General features: G+C 40.3%; 1 protein-coding gene across 7 annotated transcripts in view; it reads right to left on the reverse strand.

The window, feature by feature from the left end:
• HMGCLL1 (3-hydroxymethyl-3-methylglutaryl-CoA lyase like 1) overlaps positions 1 to 23,859 on the reverse strand; it is a 117,158-nt gene that overhangs the window by 85,401 nt on the left and 7,898 nt on the right. For 5 of the 7 annotated variants that reach the window (XM_038397786.2, XM_038397787.2, XM_038397792.2 and 2 more), the window contains exons 2-3: positions 1,450 to 1,527; positions 353 to 460 (exon numbers count right to left, since the gene is read on the reverse strand). In XM_038397786.2, the coding sequence (XP_038253714.1) occupies positions 353 to 460; positions 1,450 to 1,527 (186 nt within the window). The remainder of the gene's footprint in view (positions 1 to 352; positions 461 to 1,449; positions 1,528 to 23,859) is intronic. The other 2 variants (XM_043510387.1, XM_043510388.1) reach the window with 1 other exon arrangement.

The raw sequence follows: 23,859 nt of genomic DNA on the forward strand, positions 1-23,859 counted from the left end.
TATTTTAAAAGAGCTCAGCATGCTTCATTGGAATTCACCCTGCATGCCACTCAGGAAGGGCCAGCTTTTTAAAGATAGCTGCATCTTTAGCCACCTAAATACCTTTAAAAATTGACCCAAAATTCCCTATGGACCAGGTGGGATTTAAGGCTTTAGAACTATAGAAGGGATCTCACTGCAACAGCTAATTTTACAAAACACAGTAGGTGAACTCAGTTGTACACTCTTACATGTAATTATTAGCTAAGGAGTGAGAAAACTCAACTGCTTTGACTCTTCTGAGAATTAATTCATTTCTGAATAGTGTGGCATGTAAACTGAAACAGTTCTCAATTGTGTGCATTTCACCTACCTGAGGTACCCACTTTGATGAAACAAAACTGGTTGCTTCTATTACAGACAAGCCTGCTTTGGAAAGTCGGTTGATTAACTTGATTTTGATATCTGTGGGAACTGTAACCTATGGATATGGAAGCATTTCATTGTAAAATATCTGTCATACAAGAAGTACCTTTTGCAAATAAAATGCCCACAGTACAAAATAAGCATCCATAATTCACTTAAAAGTAGTTAACCATGACCACATACTCTTCCCCTTATGGGTAGGCAGTGGGTAGCAAACACAAAATGGCCCAGGAAGCAGTATGCATGTGCCCACTCCATTCTTTACCCCTTCCCTGGAGTCTGAAGAAGCCATTCAATGAGAACACTGTAAACAGATGGCTTTACAAGAGATGGCAGAGGTGGGGATAAAGCATCTCCACAGATTAGAGGGGACCTAGGAAGCAATCGCTGTATACTGGTCCACTAGGAGGAAGAAAGCCAAAAAAAACTACAGTAATTAATTTTCCCATGTCATATGAATGCTCTAGCCATGGTGAGGTACATGAATCTGCCATGCTGCCTATGGAAAGGGGTGTTTTATTCTGGGATATGGTTAGGAACCATGGCATTCGGGTCCAATTTTACATAGCCCAGCTTTATTCCCACTACATTAGGCCACCATCTAGTTCCCATCCCAGGTACCAGGTCAAGAAACAGAAATCTTGCACAGTTTATGGCAAGTTATTTTTCTTCTCCTATAGGCTGCTCTTCAGGAAGGATGATAAAGCCTTAATTTATTATTGTATCATTTAAGAGTGCTGAACAGGGATCAGTGCCACAGAGTGGTAGGCACTTCGTGCACCAAAGAGTTTTCAATCTAGATTATGACATCATAAAGCTGATGGACAAAACAAATGGGAGGAGTAGAGATGGAGGATGGTGCAATAATAAAGCAAACATATCTCAACACAACAAAACAGTCATGGTTTGCTATTTATTTTAAATATCCAATTTAATAACCAATTAATTAGGTGAAAAAGGATTAAAAATTATGACATATACATTATACATAATGATAAGCATCCACATGGAAACAATGCAAAAATGGATGGTGACATAAATTACCTTTTCATTTTGTAATCCATCTCTTGGCCCAACTTCTACAATTTTAACATAGTCAGGAAGTCCAGATATTTGAAATTCCTGAAACACAAAATGATAGATTCACTATTAAATAAAAATACATGTTTAACGTATTAACAGTTTTATCATTGCTTCTTGTAACCCCAGATATGAAGTCATTTTATCAACAGCAAAAGAAACATGCCTGCAGGGTGCCTTTAAAAAAATTCTGTGAGGCCATGTTGCACACCTTGGATGGGGGGAGATGTGAAGGAGCAGAGTTTATTTGCATTCATTTTATATTTCTCTATCAGGGTCATAAATTATTATTATTAAACATAATGTATTCTTTTAAATGAACATTGTGCTTTATGACACACAACATATTTCCTATGTCAAAAATCTTAGAAACTAAGGGCCCAATCCTGCAAACATTTATGTATGTGAGCTCAACTGAATAAAGAACAGGAGTACTTGTAAAAAGAAAAGGAGTACTTGTGGCACCTTAGACACTAACAAATTTATTTGAGCATAAGCTTTTGTGAGCTACAGCTCACTTCATCGGATCCACTGAATGCATCCGATGAAGTGAGCTGTAGCTCATGAAAGCTTACGTTCAAATAAATTTGTTAGTCTCTAAGGTGCCACAAGTACTCCTTTTCTTTTTGGGGATACAGACTAACACAGCTGCTACTCTGAAACCTGTCATTATGCAAGGAGTACTTGTGGCGCCTTAGAGACTAACAAATTTATTTGAGCATAACATTTTGTGGGCTAGAGCCCACTTCATCGGATGCATAGAATGGAACATATAGTAAGAAGATAGATATATATGCATACAGAGAACATGAAAAGGTAGAGTAAGAGGCTAATTAATTAAGATGAGAATACAGTTACCCATGTGTGTAAATGTTGTAAAAAACTGAGCCATACATCAGAGAAGACAGACACAAAAGTCAAGGAGAGGAGGGGTGAAGAGATTATTAATGATGACATAGAAGAAGGACATGTTGGAAGAGGTAGACTTTCAGTAGATTTGAAAGAGAATAGAAAAAGGTACTTGCCAGACAAGAAGAAAACTTTTATAGGTTTACGAGCAGATTAAAAAGGTGGGAAGCTGAGGTGGGAAGAGGAGAGGAAGGCAGCAATAAGGTCAGAAGACTAAGGAAAATACAAGGAGTAGAAGGTCGAGTACAGAGAATGTGGGGCACAAAAGCAGATGGAGGGAAATGAAATTTCCCTTGTTTGTTATTTGGCGGGTCTGATATTGAATCAAATGGACTGGTGGGGAGCTATTGTAATTAAGGCTCTATGTAATTAAATATTCACAGGACCTTTTGAAATGGTTTTACAGCAGTTTAGGAAGAAAATCTGTACGTCTTTAAAAACAATTCAAATGGTTAAATTTGGGCACATTACTACAGACCCATTTTGGGGCAGGGATAATGTGGAAGCACATGATACTGTCAAGAGCTCTGGAAGACACTGTGATCTCTGCACTGCACTGAATACAGTCCAATTCAATGTCTTCATTTCCACAGTTAAAGCCCTTTATGGGATTAATTCTTGCTACTTCAGAGAAAGCCACTCCCTCCATGATCTCCCAGGACCGCTAAGTTCCACTAAACTAGCAGAAAGAAAAGGAGTACTTGTGGCACCTTAGAGACTAACAAATTTATTTGAGCATAAGCTTTCGTAAGCTACAGCTCACTTCATCAGATGCATTTGGTGGAAAATACAGTGGGGAGATTTATATACACACACAGAGAACATGAAACAATGGGTTTTATCACACACACTGTAAGGCGAGTGATCACTTAAGATGAGCCATCACCAGCAGCAGGGGGGGGGGAAAGGAGGAAAACCTTTCATGGTGACAAGCAAGGTAGGCCATTTCCAGCAGTTAACAAGAACATCTGACGAACAGTGGGGGGGGGGGAGAAATACCATGGGGAAATAGTTTTACTTTGTGTAATGACTCATCCATTCCCAGTCTCTATTCAAGCCTAAATTAATTGTATCCAGTTTGCAAATTAATTCCAATTCAGCAGTCTCTCGGAGTTTTTGAAGTTTTTTTGTTGAAGGATAGCCAGCCTCAAGTCTGTAATCGAGTGACCGGAGAGATTGAAGTGTTCTCCGACTGATTTTTGAATGTTATAATTCTTGACATCTGATTTGTGTCCATTTATTCTTTTACGTAGAGACTGTCCAGTTTGACCAATGTACATGGCAGAGGGGCATTGCTGGCACATGATGGCATATATCACATTGGTAGATGCGCAGGTGAACGAGCCTCTGATAGTGTGGCCGATGTGATTAGGCCCTATGATGGTGTCCCCTGAATAGATATGTGGACAGAGTTGGCAACGGGCTTTGTTGCAAGGATAGGTTCCTAGGTTAGTGGTTCTGTTGTGTGGTTGCTGGTGAGTATTTGCTTCAGGTTGGGGGGCTGTCTGTAAGCAAGGACTGGCCTGTCTCCCAAGATCTGTGAAACTGTGGACCAATGGGGAAGACTCATGAATACAGGAGACACAGCTTTCACAGAAACCAGATCTAGACTTGAGAAGTCACTCTTGCAAAGAATAAAAACAACCCCTAACTTCACAGCATTCACAACTAGATGTAAAATCCATCTTTCAACCCAGTCTTATTTGCACTGTCACTGCAGTTTCAACCTAGTGGCTGGAGAACTTCTGTTTTCCAGTGAAGTATTGGAAAGGGACAGAGCAGCACAGTAATATACCTTTATAGCATTATCATATTGTCTCCCACTGATTTCAGTGGATGCTGTGTGCATATGTGCCCCACAGATTATATTAAATTCACTGTAGTAATATGCACAATCATTCCAAAAATACAATAAAAATCAATGCTTTTAGTGTACATTTATCTGAGCACAGTAAAAAAATAAATAGAAAACAGCTGTATAGCATCTATGAGATCACATTCAACATCTGGTGAGCTAAAACTTTGTTGGCCCATGCTGAGCCCACACTCACTGAGAATATAAACCTATTTAAATTTGAAGGTAAAACTTTCACATCTGCTGCATATTGTTTTTCTTTTTTTAAAAAACGTTCTTTTTACAAATATGGCAAGGCTTCAGCAAAAAGGGCATACATCTGGGTATTTTCATGATTATCTGGTAATTGTTGTTACATGACAAATGCCACGGCTGAGCTATGAATAAAATTGTGATTATGGCTGAAAATAAGAGCTAAAATGGATTAAATGAACTGAATCTTATATTTAGTGCATGAAAAAATTTCATAAAAAACTTTGGTTGCCATATTTTTTTCATTCTATGGACCAAATTCTGTAAATCCTTATTCAGTTCTTATTGTGGCAAGACTTCCATAGAAATCAATGGGCCAAACCCTCAGACCAATTTCAATAGCCCAACGCTACTTTGTACTGGGCACTGGGTCAATAATTTCAGAGGATGATGGGAGGGTGGTGAGGACGACAGTTCTGTAGTGGACATTTTAAGGTGGCAACCAAGCAGCGGTACATGGGGGATACAGTAGTATAAGTGGATCCAAGCAGACAAGAGCGGGACAAAGAAGCAGCTGTCTGGCTAGCATGTGTTTAACAGCTGTGAAAAGAAAGGGTTGCCACACAGTGGAAGAGCTGTAGTCTTTCACACTAAATGGCATGCCAGAACTATTTAAATATAATGAAGGACCTTTGGGTCTATGAATATTCATTGGGTAGGACAGGACACTGGACAGTTATGTTCAATGAAGGAGGAAAAGAGGAGACCTACTTCTGTTTGGGGACAGCAAATACATGCAAAGACCAGAACCTAAGAGCATATCTGACCCTTTTCGTCTCTTCCTCCCACTGGGGCTTAGGAGTTACTGCAAGTGCATGGCTTCCATCGGAACATATGTCCAACTTTGTTTCATAACTTTACATGTAATTTATGGGGAACAAATCTGTTCAATTCAACCTCCACCTCCCCAGTCACAGGGAACCATATGAAGCAGAAGTTATTCAATGCAGCTCTGATACTGCACATTAAAAAGTGTAAGATTTGAAGAAGACACGTAAAATTCCCCAGCAGTCAATCCACACGACATTAAAAAAAACCCAACGCAAAACAAATAGAAAAGAAAAATGAAATCACACTGTACATTCTGATGGGGTAAAACAAAGAGGAGGAATTTTATAAAACTATACAATCATTTATGTTATACATATAAGCAAATATGCAATTTTTTTTCGTTTCAAGAGCAAATGTTGACCTAATCATTTTATATGAAATACTTCTATGGAATCAGATGCAACAAAATATAAGAAATAGCTATTATAAATATCGAGTAGCTACTATTTATTGAACTATGTATTGGCTATATTAAATAGTAACGACTACTCAAAGTACATTGTTTGGAATTCAAAAAGGAAATGGTTGACATAAAAGATTAAAAGCCTGGAAAATTTGTTCCCCTATCCTCACATATAAGGCTTTGCCAAGAGAGAACAAAATGCATATAAAACCACTAAAAAAAAAAGTGTTTGCCCCCTTCAAAACAGAAAGCAGTCAAAGATTTTTTTTTTCCAAATTTTAGAAAGAGAGAAAAGGACTGACTATCCATCCTGGGACACTGTATGCCAAATTTCTGCATAGACACATTTTTCTCTAAGTTATAAATAGCTGAGAATAGAGGTTTAAACTAAGCCTTAATCATGGCATTATAATCCTCTTAAAATAACCATAATTGTAAACAAATCATAAAATAAACCTTCAAATTAAATAAACAGCTCCAGAGTGCCACAGAATTTCCCGACATGAGTTTTGGTTTCTATAGTCTTCAGCAGCAAGCATATCATTCTGCTGATTATCTGAATGTCACCCGCTGCTCAGCCCGTATCCCTGGCCTTCCGCTGCCTGTGTGGCACAGAAAATCATAGAAACCTGTTGCTGATTTAGACATTTAGAGCTTTATTTAGCCAACTAAACTGGTGAGGAGGAAAACATTCCAGCTACACATTAGCAATACATTCCAGTTTCATATGTTTTATATTTCCAGGCAGTTGTCTTGTGCAATCACAGTGTTCAGCTTTGCCATTTAGTCACAGAGCTGCATGGGGGCGTGACGCGAAGGCACTACACTCCAGAAAGAGCACGAGGAAACATCTTGCAGCTCCCCATTGCAATTCTGCCTGATTCTTAAACAAGCTGCACAAGAAGGGTTTGAGGCTCCTTAACTCTGACCTTTCCCATTGTACCACGAGGACCAGGTAAAATCCAGCAGTTAGATATTTAGTTATGGCAGGTTGTGAAATTATGGTCCCCAGCACAAGTCCCCCAATTCTGTGTCCCTCCAGGGTCATTTACTCATCCCTCACTTCTCTCTAAAACTTCAAAGCAGTCTCAGGAGAATGAAGCTTCAAGATTCTCAGTAAAGTTAATTCAAGTGTTCAAATTCTATTAAGGTCCTGCTGGAAAATCCCAGTTGAATTGCCTAAAAGCAAGAGACTATCTAGCAAACACTGTAGTTATTCAAGACCAAATTGATAAATTTGACATTGGGGACTGTAAATTTATAAATTTCCTGCATCTATTTATATGATAGTTCTATATTAATTTATACCTAGCTACCTTCTAAATTTACTATATGTCATCACTAAATATCAGGGCAACGCAACATATCCGTCTAATAATGAGTGGCAATAACAGAGTTATATGGTACCCCCTTTTTTAATTAAAGGAGCTTGCTTTCTCCACAGGCCACAAAATGTGATTCCAATACAAACAGACCACAACAAGGCCATCTAAACAAATATTGCTGAAGTTGTCTGATACTGAGCAGCCCAGAAAAATGTAAGGTTATGATGATGGAGGGGAAATAGTTGACTAATGAGCTAATGAAGTTGACACAAATAAGCCTATATTTATTACTTTTGTCCAGATTTCTTATTGATTTCCTATTGTCCTACTGAAAACGGTTAGAAGTTTTGCATTAACATTTACTTATCAAGAGTGTGTGTGAGCTCATGGAAAAGTATTGAATTAGATATTTCAGGGCATTACTGGAGGAAATGAAGCGTATTCAACTCTTCACCGACTGGATATATGCTAAGGGGATTTCCAGCAGTATTGAAAAGTTCTAAGACTTCCATAGTCATTTTCATTCATCACTCAACTATAACTTCACACATGACAACAATTACTAGACTACAGCAAGACGGTTTAAAACAAAAGACAAACCAGATCAAACATGATATCACTAAATGGCTAATTCAGTCAACAGATTCACAATTGTAACCACAGGCATAATTTAGATTGTCAAAATGTAAATACCAATGCTGGGTTAACATCCTAAAAGACGCTGGTTGGTTGATTTAGTTATATTCATATGTACATAGTAGGGCTTCAACAAAGTCAACACAAGCAAGTTAAAAACACAAATGATAATGTATAAATAATCAGGAAGATTGACAATTTAGATTTAAAAGCTACAATTGAATCTGCTAATTAAAAACTGCAGAGGATAGAATTCTATTATAGCGCCTTCAAATGGGCAAAAGTCTGACATGCTGAGAGAACAAATTAGAGACTGGCAAAGTGACTGCAAGTCGGGTTTAATGCACTAAAGTGCTTATGAGAATCAGCTCTTGATAATATGATGCTGAACAGTTAAGAACCTTAATAATCTGAATCAAAACTGTAAACTTCAAGCCGAACATTCAGCCTACATTTTTGGGGGAGCTGATGTAAGTAACTGAAAGACTGGACAGGGGGGATGAAGACCCAGCAAACCAGCACCTGCCACCAATCTCAGTTCAGATCCAGCCCCCACTGCTCAACTCCTGCCACCTCACAACTGCAGCCACCATCAACTCTCCACATGAGAGAAGGGCAACAAGTCAAATGCCAGCATTTCAGCAACAGGTCCTAAGGGTTAGTGCAATGCACTGGATTGTAATTCCTGTTCCTTGTCTTTTTTCTGGTGCAATGAACATGCTTCTGATCTCTTTTCAGAGCAACACAAATCAGAAAAGAACTCTGATAAGGTGGATTCTTGGCCACCCACAGCCTATCAATTTTTGATGCCTGAAGCCTGGATTTTCAGCAGATGTTCCTTACACTGAAAACTCAGTTTGCTCTGGTTTCAGAGTAGCAGCCGTGTTTGTGTGTATCCGTTAAAAGAAAAGAAGTACTTGTGGCACCCTAGAGACTAACAAATTTATTAGAGCATAAGCTTTCGTGTGCTACAGCTCACTTCATCGGATGCATACGGTGGAAAATATAGTGGGGAGATTTTATATACACAGAGAACATGAAACAATGGGTGTTACCATACAGACTGTTTGTTCTGAAGGTGATCTCATGGTGTCGATACCATCAGGTGGTCGAGGGACATCTACATAGAACACATCACCAGGCATCAACAATACCATGGAGTGCCAATGAGAAGCACAGTCAGGAAAGTAACAAATACTTTCCTCATGGATTGTATTTTCTAAATGGACAACCTACCTAATTCTTAATTACTGAGGGACAATCTCCACTCATTGTTATATTTTGCTTTCTACAACCAAATCTCTGTCACAAGGATATTTAGGGAAGAAGTTCTCAGAGGTTTCGAAGTAGAAATGCCAGGTTGGGAAATGGCCAGTGCTGAAGAAACAAGGAACCACCTCTGGCCCACTGCATCCAGCAGTGTCCATCTGATGCTGTCAGTTGTTCTTGTGAGCATGCTACCCACAGCTGCTGCTGCTGCTGCTGCACTTTCTCATGGCTTTGACCAACCATGTGGTGTGGGAAATACGATGATGCATAAGACATATGAGATGAGACTAAACTTAAATAAAGGCAGTTTCCAAGCAATGAGTGAGGGCATTTTTGGAGTATTTCTGTCCAGAAATAATAAACTGGACTTCAGTCTGACAGCAAAATAGAATTATGTCAGTTATACAAATACAGTTCCCCTCATAAAAAAAAAGAGAATTATCTGAAGCAAAATGTGCCACTAACTCACTTCCCACTAACACAGGGAATTATAAAGATATGTGCAGGCCTTTTTCTCAGCATAATACCCTGTAGGCCTCAGTAATATGCAACAAGAGATCTCACATATTAGCAAAACAAATAAGCAGCTTCCATTTATACAAAAGTAAATTTCTGTCAGGCCAAATATAAAATAAAACAATTCCCAAAGGAATTACAGGAGGTAATAGATCCACAAAATCATGACTTGCAAGAGTCACACAAGGAACTCGATAAAAGCGTCTTGTTGACTCCTCCACTATTTTGCTTTAAACTTGGTCAGAAAGATATCAACTCTACTGTAGCTTCTCTGATAAAACTATCAGATTTTTTTTTTCTTGTGAGTTTGGCTGAACCTCGGAATCACATGGAATACACTCAGCCACTCAGAGATGAAGAGAAAACATTATGGGGCGTTCAACCTGTGACTTGCCTCATATAACCTATCCCAGTAAGTCAGACTTGAATTCTAAATATGCCATGAACAGTTCATGAGCAACTAGAAAAAATTTGATGGGCAGCTAGAGCAAAAAGGAAAAAAGGGACAAACAATGCATAAAGCTCAAAAGCACAGTCTCTAGTGAAACACTACTGGTTTTGGATTATATTTCAAACTTGAAGCAGGGCTAATTGTGAATATTTTTGTGGTTCTAACCAAACCACAATGCAGTATTCTCAGCACTCTGAGTGAGCAGAGCAGTAAAGTGAACTTGATAAATTCTCAGAAGCACTATGCGTCAGTTTCAAACCATTCACTCATTCAGTGGAGCAGTGTTTAGAAAAAGTCCTGGTATGCTCTGCCAATTTATATCCACTTTCTTCCATTTCAGTTGGTACCTGGGAAACATGGTGTATCAACACATATAATACAGTATACAGAATTAAAAACACTATAAGGATTATAAAGTATATTTTGTTTGAACATATTTGAAAATTCTGTGTATCCATAAAATTCACCATTGGCTATAGAAACTCAGAGAACTTGAAAACTTTCTATTTCTGTTTCTGTATTTCCCTCTATATGTGACTAAAAGAATTCAAGGAAGTACTTAGCACCTAAACCCCAGACTCAGACACTTAAATCCCCGGTTTAGGCATGTAAGTCCCAGTTTTGGCTCCACTGCATTGCATAAAACTCCCACCAAGCCCTGTAGGAACCTAAGTGCACCTAGACTCTTATGTTTTTCAGAGTAAAAACTCCCTAGGTGAATCTGTTTCTGCCTCTAGACATACGCACTGCTGCCTCCCTCTAGGGGTCTAGTCTATGCCCCAAAGCAATCCACAACTCACGGGGAAGACAGACATTTGACTACCTAAGTCAAATGTGGGGAACAATCCTGTAGACGTTTTTCAGAGGGTGCCTACTGGATTGGATCCCATTCAAAACCTGTGAGGAGGAAGAGAGGGTGTTCCCCACCTTATAACCTTTAAGTGGGTAGAGCACTCACCTGGGATGTGGGAGACCTGGGTTCATTTCTCCCCCTCTGCTAGAGGGGGAGAAAAAATCTGAACAGGGGTCTCCCATCTCACAGGAGAGAGCTCTTACTACTAAACTATGGGATATTCTGTTGTGCGGCTTGTTCAAATCCTTTCTCTCCTATTGTAAAGAAAGGGATTTGAACCTGGATCTCCCACATCCCACAAGAGGGCACCAATCACTGGGCTAATTGTTATAAGATGGGCACCTCCACTCCGGCCATTTTGTGTGGAGAGAGGCAGGCACCTAATTCCTTCCCACAAGAAATACATTAGGTGCCTAAGCAACCTAGCTCCAGGTGGATTGTTGAATAGAACTAGTTGCCTTCCTGCAGCCTGGACTTAGGCACCTATATCTGAGAGCGTGAAAGGGCTTGGCTACACCCCTCTGGTCGGTATCTCCCACTGGCAAGCTTAGGCAACTCCACCATGGCATGCTGGCTTTTTGTAGAATTCATTCTTAGGCACCTATCTCTTCCCATGCATTGTATAGGGCGCCTAGGCACCTAAGTCAGTATTTTGGATCACAGTGTTATTCTTGGATTTTGTAGGTGCCTAAACATTCGGCCCTGCGGCACTCAGCTTTGTAACACCTCAGTCCGTTTGTGGATCCTACCCTAAATAAATGTATTTAGACTATTTCTTAACTTCTCACTCTAAAACTGTGACTAAGAACATGAGGTTTAATTTCACTTTTACAAGCCTCAGAAGCATCTACTTAAAATCCTTTACTTGTTTCTATATACTATCTAAAGCCTCAATCTCTGATTGAAGTATATAATGAGCCCTACACCACAGACTGTAAATGTTACATTTCAGAGCTGCCTGTAATGTCAGCATCAGCAGAAGAATAAACTATGCTTTGAATCCTTCCTCCATGTTTAATTAAAAGGATAACAATGAGTTCTAATGAAGCTTAGGCTTAGCATAATAAGCTCTACTAATTCCTTAATATTTTTTTAAAAAATAAGTGAAGTGTTGAACATGCTTCTCTGACACACTGCAAAACAGAATGCTTTTCCCACAGCCCCAAAGATTAAACAGATGTTCATTCTTGTTTCCTGATCCATCACCTCCCTTTTCCTTAGTAATGGGCAAGTTCAGAAGAAATGAACCAGGTTAAGAATTCTGGCATTATTTTCTACTATATTATTGCCATGTGAAGTCACATGTTGGATGTGACTCAAACAATTATTTTAGCTGCACACTTTATACAGGCTACACTCTTGTTTATACCATGGTGACCTCACATCATCACGTCCCTTTCTGACCAAAAGGCACGACTATCACCACTCCTTTGTAAATAGAGTTTTCAATTGGGCTTCTCCACTGCATACATTTGGTCACAAGACCATATTATCCCTGGTATATGCTCTTCACAGTAATGGCATGTAAAGTGGTAGGCTGACTTTAAACTGGCTCTATTTCATTGTTTCTTAAAAACTTTAAATAGGGAAAGACCAAGAGGAGATATCAACCTAGATACTTATCTTGGTAGGTATCTGTATTGTGATAGTATTGCCATTTTAAAAGCTTCCAACATCATATCATAAGTCAGCAGAAGACTAAACATTTGCTGCAGCTGCTCCTTGAACTAGCTTCCAGTGGACATCTGCCTCCACCCATCCTTTACTATTTTAAAAAAGTAAAAAGTAAAACAACAAACACTAATTCCAGGATACACTCCTGATGAAGTCTTTGCTTCAGACCGTATTAAGAAAAAAAGAGCTATTGCATGCTTTACCTCCCAATTCCAAAACACACACATGTAGTAATGTAATACAAGTACACTCTGACTGATGGTCACACCCGAGACCTAGACTAGTAGAAATTTATTTACTGGAGACTTTTTGTTCAGATGAACTAGTTTAAAGATAAATTTCCAAGCTAATTTATTGTGGTCAGCAGCTTGTATAAGAACTTAGTTAAGAAAAAGTAAATATTCATAGATTTGATATAAATGAAGAGTAGTTATTTTATGTATTTACATTAATGTTTCAGAGCAGGGGTAGGCAACCTATAGCATGCGTGCCAAAGGCAGCACATGAGCTGATTTTCAGTGGCACTCACACTGCCTGGGTCCTGGCCACCGGTCCAGGGGGCTCTGCAATTTTAAATGAAGCTTCTTGAACATTTAAAAAACCTTATTTACTTTACGTACAACAATCATTTAATTATATATTATAGACTTAGAGAAAGAGAACCTCTAAAAACATTAAAATGTATTACTGGCATGCAAAACCTTAAATTAGAGTGAATAAATGAAGACTTGGCACACCACTTCTGAAAGGTTGCCAACCCGTTTTAGAGCCTGATTCTCCTCTCACATACAGTGATGTACATCAAGAGTAACTCAACTGAAGTCAATGGAGTTACACTGGAATAAATGTATAAAGAGCTTCAGGCCCTTACAACATCTTTCCGTGGGGTAAGCAGATGCTTATTTACAAATTTCAACAATGTAAATTACACAAAGCTTCCCATAGCAAGTAGTATTAATCAAAGCCACTATGGCATGTGCTGGAAATATTAGCAATCACATTGTCAGGGTACACAAAATATATCCACTAGCAGCTATTCAAATCTATTCATTTTATGATTGTGCCCTCAAATTTGCTAAATGCAAGCTCTGGTGCACCACCAAGAGGAGAAAGAGACAAAGGTGCATGCCTTCCACTGACTCAGCCCTGCTACATGTCTTCAAAGTCAGTCCACAGAAACTGACCATGGACAGCCAGTGAACTGGCCGTTTGGGGAGGCTAGCCCTCAGTCCCTTCCCCTCCCCTCCCGTTCTGCCCCTCCTCCCCCAAAGAAGCCCAAAGCATCCCCACTGTGGCCCCCGCCCCCAGCGCTGGGCAGCGTGGCTGCAGCACCCTAGTGTGCCAGGGAGCCAGGCGGCATGGCTGCAGTGCTGGGCAGGCAACACGACCCAAGCATCAGCCACCCTGAGACCTCACTGCAGGCTGGCCTGGGCCAGGCCTGGGCCAGGCCAGAACACATGGAATGGCAGGAGGGGCCTGAGGGTGGAGCCTGGGAGGGGCCACGCCTCACTGTTTGGGGAGGCACAGCCTCCCCCAGCCTATGATACCATCCACCACCCATGGAACTGACAGCCCCCAATAGTCATGACAAGGCAGAGAATGAAGAGCAACTAACCCTAATTAGGTCTGCATTAGAAAGGGCCCATAGATGATATAAGGGATTACAGACTGTAGTAAAATTGAAATATATATTTTCAGTAGATGGTGCGTTACCTCTTCCTATTCCCCTAATTGTTTCCACTAGCTAACAAGCAGCATTTCTTCCTTAATGAAGTTGAGCTGCAGCCAGTTCACTTTCATCCACATCCCTGTCTTGGTCAGAGACTGGAAAAGTAATTAGACTCTGCCATCTGGGTTTGATTAAAAGGATACATAAAACTGAGAATCAACAGCATACTGATGACACTTAGCCAAAATCTCCCACAATTTCCCCTACTGTTATTTACAGTACATAATGCTACTGGTGTACATGGTGCTTTACAGGCAAGAAAGACAACAAAGATCTAGAAGAAGTAGTGCCCTTCCATACACATTGGAAAGGAGATCGATTTCACAAGACCTCACAACTGAGAGCCCTCAAAGAGGATGACCAATTTGTCAAGCACCACCCGTTGATATCCCAAAGGGAAAAAATGAACACACTAAAGAGCCACTCCCTCCACTCCACTAGATCCCAGAGATGAATCAATTACATCTTATGGTCAATGGTACTGAAAGTTGTTGATACATCTAATGAATTCAACATGGACACCTTACTTTAGTACATCACTCAAGTTAATGTCCAAAGATAGCAAAAGTCTAATGTCCATTTACTTAAGCATGGTTGGCACGTTGTCTGCCAGCATAGCTTGTAAGCTTTACAGGTCACCATTAAAAAAACAATTCACATTTGCGAACTACTACCACAGTTATTTCCTAGTCTAAATGTAGGGAGGAAACAGTAGTATCTTGAACACCACAATGTGCTCAGAACAGGAGAATGATAACATTTTTAAATGTGACCATGCAAGCCACCAAGATGAGTCAACAACGTGACGTGGCTGTGAAAAAGGTGAATATCATTCTGAGGTGTATTAACAGGAGTGTTGTATGTAACACATGGGAGGTAATTGTCCTGCTCTACTCAGCACTGGTGAGGCGTTAGCTAGAGTTCTGTGGCCAGTTCTGGATAACTACAGTTTAGGAAAGATGTGGACAAATTGGAGAGAGTCCAGAGGAGGGCAACAAAAACGATATGAGGAAAGGTTAAAAAAAAAAACAGGGCATGTTTAGTCTTGAAAAAAGAAGACTGAGGGGGATAACAGTCTGATAACAGTCTTCTAGCTCATTAAAGGCTGTTTTAAAGAAGATGGTAATCAACTATTCTCCATGCCCACTCCAGGTAGACAAGGAGAAATGAGCTCAATGTGTAGCAAGGGAGATTTAGGTTACATATTAGAAACAAATTTCTCACAAAAATTAGTTCAGCTCTGGAACAGAATTCCAAGGATGGATGTGGAATTCCCATCACTGGAGGTTTTAAAAAACAGATTGGACCAACACCTGACAGGGACGGTCTAGGTTCACTTGGTCCTGCCACAGTGCAAGAAGCTGGAATTTATGACTTCACAAAGTGCATTCCAGTCCTTCATTTCTATGATTCTAGGGTTCTATGTATAAGCATATTCAGTGAAAATGTTTTGCTGCCTTTTAGATTGTTAATAATTAGGGTTAGTTGAAACTTTTCTAAGTTTGCAATTTTAATGATTTTCTGCAGTCAAAATTTCAAAACTTTGAATAAAAGGACAACACTTCAACTATTTTTTTGTGAAAAGTGTATCCAATATTTTGATCAGCTCTACTAACAATTATCCATTTTACATTATATTGACTGGTAAATAGATTCAGAATTGTATTTGAGATTACTGTTGCATTGGGTAAATTATTGTATTGTTAAAGAAAACACAACATTTTCAAAATGAGCTGTAACATTTTTAATCAGCTAAATCTGGGTGAATCCAGGAGAAAATGAGCCTGGAGAGGGCTGGGGAGGGAGACTGCAACTGGCTTTGAACGGAGATTGGGACTGGAAGCCAGGAGAGGCAGAGAAATCTAGGAATGATTGCACCATGAGACTGGACCTGGGAAACAGGTGTGGGGAGACTGAAACTGGCTAGAAAACATATGTGATCATATAATTAAAGATTATACCACAATGCATTTGCACAAGGGGAATGAATTGAGGTTGCACAGGCAACCTTAAACTTGGGCAGCAAAGCCAAGTCATTACTAGTTAAAGATCTTTGGCTGGGTTCTCAGGTACACCATGATGTGCACGTTGGGGAGATCCAAAGTTGGCATTATGCCACGTTTTCATTCCCTGCAGTCCTGGTAGCCAAGAGCCCACTTGACCCTAACATTGTTCTAAATTCTGCTGGTTGGTAACAGCAGTTACACCAGCAGGGATCAGGAGAGCACATGGCACTCCAATCATGCCCTGTGCTACTCTCAAAATGCCCTGAAATTTCCCTTATGCCAGGAGATGGGAGAGGAGCCAAGAGACAGCTTCATATTGTCTGGAGATTCCTCTGTGCAAGGAGGATCGCCAGCTGGCTGTTGGTACCTTTCAGGCACAAAGGAGACAGAGCAGGGGGCCAAGGAAATTCCCAATCCTATCTTTCTCTCTCTCATACTAATAAATTTTTCACCCAAGTTGATTTTCTTTATATGAAGCCAACATGCAGTTCTCAATTCAAACTATGTTTTCAGGTTTTTATAAATTCTGCTGTGATCAGCTATTCATTCTGTTATATCTTTTTCCTAATCCTTATTTTTCACATAATATACCTCCATCACCCTGATTTCTCACGTACTAACACCTATAGATAATCGCATTTTAAACTTGCATTAAAATTAAACCCTAAAGCCACTTATAGTTCCTTTCCAGATGCTACTGTTGATTTTTTTCCCCTATGGGTTCCACCTAACATTCCATGAATGTCCTCTGGCACTTCAGACCACATCTCTTGCATTCAAAAGTTTTTCGGCTTTTTTCCCCTAAGAAACTCATAAAATAACACCTTTATTTCCACACAAAACAGCTAACATCTGTGGCCAAAAACATCCAAACAAAGAAGAAATTTCTACCCAGCACAGTTTGATGTTGATACATCTTTTAGCTGTTTTTGTATGCAATTACTCAATTTCTTTCTCACCAGAACTATTAAGAACCAGTCTCTTTAATGTAAATATTTAATATGGACAATAACTTCAGATGCAGCATAACAATTCAAGTAGATTTCATTAATTCACATTCTGCTCCCCACATAAAGTAAATCTCTACTTAGCAAGGAAATCATCTAAAGAGATGTATAAGCTACCTAGAAATACTTTCATAAAGTACAGTTTTTCTTCATATCAACTGCAGTTTCTTTGGTATCTTTTGTATCAGCACCAGCATTTTCTTTGTGTACAGGACTAAAATCTTAATCAAATATCAATGACTATGTTTGACCCTAGTCCAAGTTTTAAAAGTCACTAGTTGATCACTCCCAACTATATGACCTTATGATTAAAAAGTAACCTTTAAAATTCACCCTTGAAATTATTTTTATTGAAATGTTGATCATGCAAAGTTCCTCAAGTTTTTAGGACACAAGGTTGATATTACTTTTAAGGGAGAAACTGGTGTACAGATCTGTACTCTGTGCCAAACTGCTGGAAAATAAAATACCCAGATGCTGCTTCAGACTCTCATATTTTAATACACGGTTGATTATCTATTCACAATCTGCTTTGCCACCCTCATATTGTAAGATAGAAAGTATTATGTTCCACTACTGAACTTTTTAAATGTAATGCCTTCACAGCACTTTGAGATCCCTGAATAAAAGGCACTATACAAATGGGAAGCATTAATACAATAGTAATAAATATTTTCCCTGTATAGCCAACATGCTAATTAAGCTTTATGTTATTTAGCAGAACATAAAACAGTCTGATTTTTCATAGAATTACAGGTCTATAGAGGCTATTATCTCACAAGAATGGCCAAATAAGCCCATAAATTAATCAGTCATTCTCAAAGTCCAGATATTGTACTGAATTTTTTCTATCCAATTAGATGTTCTGATGGACCCTTTCCATATAAATTCAGATGTGATGGACTGTCTCTATGATTCTCCAAACCAGTATTTTTCTGTTTCATTATTTCCTCCAGATTAGTAGAGTTACTTTGAATAAACTAAAACAGTACCACTTCTAATACTTAAGTGGGTGGCTTAAAAAATGTTCTTTCATTATAATGCAGACATGTCAATGTCCTCATGAGCATTTTGATGAGTACAGGGGCATTGTCTACTATTTCAAATACACTTTTCAAATCCTCCTGAGCAAATATACAAAACCCCGCATACTCTTTAATACAGATTGTCTGCCTCCTCGTATTTTTTTTTCAGCATACACCTGGGGGGAGAAGAAGAATGTTAAAGAAAATAATGGACCTTTGTTATATGAGGAAGGGAACTAAATGATGGAGGACCCAACAAGGCCTGAAGTTCTAAATAACTACTCTTCAGAAGACTCCTACAGTTTCCTTAAACTTAACTCCTTCCATAGTAGACACACTGTGACAGACTGCTAGCTGTAGAACCCTGATCACTAAGGGAATTGCAAACAGAGCTGATTACAGGATTAATTGGAGGCAATTAACATGTTATGGTGAAATTGGTGACACTGGGGGGCAATGATTGGGCTAAAGAGGTAATTAGCCCAATAAGGGAAGATATACAATTAGCAGAACCAGGAAGTAAGAAGGAAGCTCAGAAAGTGAGCCGGGTGTAGGAGAGAAAGCTGGGTGGAAGGATCCTTATGACACGTGCTGTACTATGTTCTGCGATGGTAAGAATCTAAAGATTAAGGATACACATGAGAAAAATAAGTGGATTATGTGTCTATTGTGAGTATGAGACAACCCAAACAGGTCAGGCAGCGTGGCACACCGAGTAACTGAGGGAGCACTCTGTTGACATGTAGTGTCTTGTCTGTGATCTTAACCCTCCTGGTTGAGAAAAGGAGCCTTGAGCTGTGATCTACACTAGGACATGGGATCCGGATACGATGGATGAGATGCTGCACTGACTAACTGAACAACAAAAAGAGATGCGGAAGACCCAGCAGAGAGGCAAGCACTTGGCGTCAGCAGGCAGAACAGCAAAAGTCAAGTAAAGACAGAAAAATAAAAGTAAGTACATTAGATGCAAGAAGCCTGCCAAAAAATTATTGGAGCCACTGAACAATCGAGCTAAAGGAGCACACAAGGAAGACATGGCCATTTGGAGAAGCTAAATTAATTCTTTCCATCAACCTTCACTGCAGAGGATGTAAGAGAGATTCCCACACTTAAGCCATTCTCTTTAGGCGACAAATCTGAGGAACTGTCCCTGATTGAGGTGTCCATAGAGGAGATTTAGAACAAATTGATGTATTAAACAGTAATAAGTTACCAGGCCAGATGGTATTCACCCAAGAGTTCTGAAAGAACTCGAATAAGAAAATGCAGAACTACTAACTGTGGTATATAATCTATTGCTTCAATCAGCCTCTGTACCAGATGACTGGTGGATAACTAATGTAAAGTGAATTTTTAAAAAAGACTCCAAAGACGAGCCTGGCAATTACAGGCCAGTAAGCGTAACTTCAGTACCAGACAAACTGGTTGAAACTATAGTAAAGAACAGAATTGTCAGACACACAGATGAACACAATTTGTTGGGGAAGAGTCAACATGCCTCAAGAATCTATTAGAATTCTTTGAGGATGTCAACAAAAATGTGTACGAAGGTTATCCCGTAAATATAGTGTACTTGGACTTTCAGAAAGCCTTTGACAAGGTCCCTCTCCATAGACTCTGAACCAAAGTAATGAGTCATGGGATAAGAGGGAAGGTTTTCTCATGAATCAGACACTGGTTAAAAGATAGGAAAGAAAAGATACGAATAATTATAAGTTTTCACAATAGAGAGCGGTAAATAGCGCAGTCCCCCAAGGATGTGTACTGGAACAACTGCTGTTCAACACATTTGTAAATGATCTGGAAAAAGGAGTAAACAGTGAGGTGGAAAAGTCTGCAGGTGATACAAAAATTACTTAAGATAATTAAGTCCAAAGCTGACAACAAAGAGTTACAAAGGGATCTCGTTAAATTGGGTGAGTGAACAACAAAATGGCAAATAAAATTTAGTGTTGATAAATGCAAAGTAATGCACATTGGAAAACATAATCCCTACCATACATACAAAATGATGGGGTCTAAATTAGCTGTTACTACTCACAAAAAAGATCTTGGAGTCATTGTGGAGAATTGTCTGAAAACATCTGTTCAGTGCGCAGTGGCAATCAAAAAATCTAACAGAATGCTAGGAACCATTAGGAAAAGGACATATAATAAAACAGAATATATCATAATGTCATAAAATATGTCACTGTATAAATCCATAGTATACCACACCTTGAATACTAAGTGCAATTCTGGTCGCCCAATCTCTAAAAAGATAGATTAGATCTAGAAAAAGTACAGAGAAGGGCAACACAAGTGATTCAGCGTAGAACTGCTTCCATATGAGGAAAGATCAAAAAGAGCTGACACTGTTCCTCTTAGAAAAGGGATGACTAAGGAGGAATATGTTAGAGGTCTATAAAATCATAAATGATGTGGAGAAAAAGTGTAATTTACCCCTTCACATCATACAAGAACCAGAGGTCACCCACTGAAATTAATAGACAGCAAGTTTAAAACAAACATAAGGAAGTACTTCTTCACATAACGCACAGTCAACCTATGGAACTTGTTGCCAGGGGACGTTGTAAAAGCCAAAAGTATAACACGATACAAAAAAGAGAATTACACAAGTTCATGAAGGCTAGGTCCATCAATGGCTGCCAGAAGCTGAGCCTCGATGACAGGGGATAAATCACTCAAATTGTCCTGTTCTGTTCACTCCCTCTGAAGGATCTGGCATTGGTCACAGTCAGAAAACAGGGTACTGGGCTAGATGGACCATTGGTCTGACCCATTATGGTCATTCTTATGTGTTTATATTCTTAACAATAGCAGGCCTTACAGGAATTCATCAAAAAGCATTGCCAGATACAGTAGAGGCTTGGGAATGCTAATAAAGGAACTGGAGATTGGGCAGTGGGCCAAAAATTATGTAAAATGGCCCTAGGGATGACCCTGATGCCTTCTTGATAACACATGAACAGGTAGCTATGAGTGGCTATGAGACAAAGGTATGTCGGCGCTGCAACTAGCCCCTTACCTGACCAGTGACAGGACCAAGTGGGTTATATGGCTCGAAGCAAGCAACAAATCAAGAACTGTAACACGCTGAAGGCTGCTATTCTGGATAGGCTGGGCCTGTTGGCAGAGAAATACCCTTAAAAATATAGGGCAGCCAAATGGAACAGTGGGATACGTCCCCAGGCGATATCACAAAAATGATCAGACTGGACCAATCATTGGTTGAGGCCAAAAAGGGACATGGACATGGAGGCCACAAGGGACTCAACTATTCTGAAATAGTTCATACAGAGCCTCCCCAAGGCTGCAAAAGTCTGGGTCCAAAGATACCAGCTGGAGTCGCTGGAGACTGCTGTAAAAGTTAATAGAGTATATAGAGGCAAACTTTCCAAGGAAAGAGCTCTACTCACCCCATTCCCCAGAAAGGGAGCAGGGGAGAAAGTTTGAGGAGCCACAGCCATCAAAGCCTGGGAAGGCTATGCCAGAGGCAAACAAAGGTGCTCAAGGGTGCCCCTTAGCACCTGCCCAATGGTGTTATCAACGCGGGAGCAAAGGATATATAAAGAAAGACTGCCCCATACATGGACTATGAGTTTGCAGAATTCTTTGGGTGGACAGGCATAAAAGTTAGGCCAGAGATAAAGACAATTCCGATCAACACGGGCTGAAAAACCACAAAGGGCATTGTGGACTTTGCAGCTGTGTATTCCCTAGCACCTAGGTCAGGCAGCAGTGGCAACAGAATAGGGTAATGATTACAATTAACTGTGTCCATCAGGAAAGGAACACTTATCAAGTGGTGGCTGTTCCACTGGAAGTAGAAGGGAAGTTCAAGTGGTAGAGAGTAGGAGTTGTGATGCAGTACTGATAGGAATGAACTGGTCTCCATTTTCCCTAAAAAACAGAGTGGAGAATTGAGAGGGGACCCCTGGTGGCTGGACCAGTGTAAAGAACAGTCAGTAATACCCCCTCCAGCTAACAGTCCAAGAGCACTGTTAAATAACCCACAAGCCAACAAGCTCAAAGAGGATCAAAATGCTGGAGAACTTGGGAGGTGGAGAAGTACTCAAGAAAGGATCAATAGATCTGGGAGTAATGGATCTGAAACACCTAGTGGAGAAGGAGGGTGGAAGCTCAGCCAACTCCCAGGTGGAGTAAGCCAAGGGCAAAGACCAAGATGGAAAATATACTAAGGAGGGAGAGAAGGAGTCAGATAATGAGGCATTGGAGGGATCTAACCCATATCACCCCCAGACTGGGGCAGGGCAAGTCAAGGGAAGAGACAAATCCCAATGTGGGTATAAACCAGGGGCAAAGTACTCTGTAGGAAAGACCTATGGGATGTGAGTTGTGTGATAACATATGGGCCAAGGTGGAACTTTTTGTGGCAGGGGGCCCCCAATGGTAGCCCATGGACTTCCAGTTGGAAAAGGCACAGAAAGACCTGGTAGAACCCCATCCCCACAAAGGAGGGCACCCACCCCGAGGAGGCAATAAAAGGTCTCAAACAAAATAAGTGGGGAAGATATGTGAGAGTGCTACTGTAGCACCCTAGTCATTTAGGGAATTGCATAACAGAGAAGATTACAGGATTAATTGGAGGCAATTAACTTGTTATGGTGAGATTGTTGACACTTGGGGGTAATGACTGGGCTAATGAAATAATTAGCTCAATAAGGGAAGATATACAATTGGCAGGACCACGAAGTAAGAGGGGAGCTCAGAAAGTGAGCTGGGTGTAGGAGAGAAAGCTGGGTGGAAGGCTCCTTATCACACATGCCTGTACTATGTTCTGCAATGGTAGGAATCTAAAGATTAAGGATACACATAGGGAAAAGAAGTGGACTATGTGTATATTGTGAGTAAGAGACAACCCAAACAGGTCAGGCAGCAGGTCACACCGGCAAGCTGAGGGAGTGCCCTGTGACACACAAAGACTCTAGATTACTTTCAGCTTCTACAGTTGGCTACTTCAGAGCTCCACCACCTGGATATAAAATATTTACGCTGTGAAATGGCAAAAAACAAACAAACAAACAAAAGGAACAAGTACTCCACTCATTTCAGCTTTACTATTGGATTGTATCTAAAATCTAGTTTCTATCTGTTCACATGAAAACTGAAATTCAGCCACAAGCCCTAGATAAAGGATCAGCAACCTTTGGCACGGGGCCCGCCAGGCTAAGGCCCCTGGCAGGCTGGACAGGTTTGTTTACCTGCAGCATCCACAGGTTCGGCTGATCGCAGATCCCACTGGCTGTGGTTCGCTGCTCCAGGCCAATGGGGGCTGCGGGAAGCAGCAGCCAGCACATCCCTCGTCCCATGCCACTTCCCACCACCTCCATTGACCTGGAACAGCAAACCGTAGCCAGTGAAAGCCGCAACTGGCCGAAACTGTGGATGTGGCAGGTAAACAATCTGGCCCAGCCTACCAGCGGGCTTACCCTGGCAGGCCGTGTGCCAAAGGTTGCCAATCCCTGCCCTAGATACAGAATGATTCTTGAGCCTGCACAGCTAACCAGCTGTATCGCCAAAAAAATGGAGTCACCCTACTTCCTCCAATGGCTGCAAAACCTTTTAGCAGTAAAACCCAAGGGAAAATGAGTCAGTGACCTCAATCA

The sequence above is a fragment of the Dermochelys coriacea genome, chromosome 3 (genome assembly GCF_009764565.3).
Source record: "Dermochelys coriacea isolate rDerCor1 chromosome 3, rDerCor1.pri.v4, whole genome shotgun sequence".
Lineage (NCBI taxonomy): Eukaryota > Metazoa > Chordata > Testudines > Dermochelyidae > Dermochelys > Dermochelys coriacea.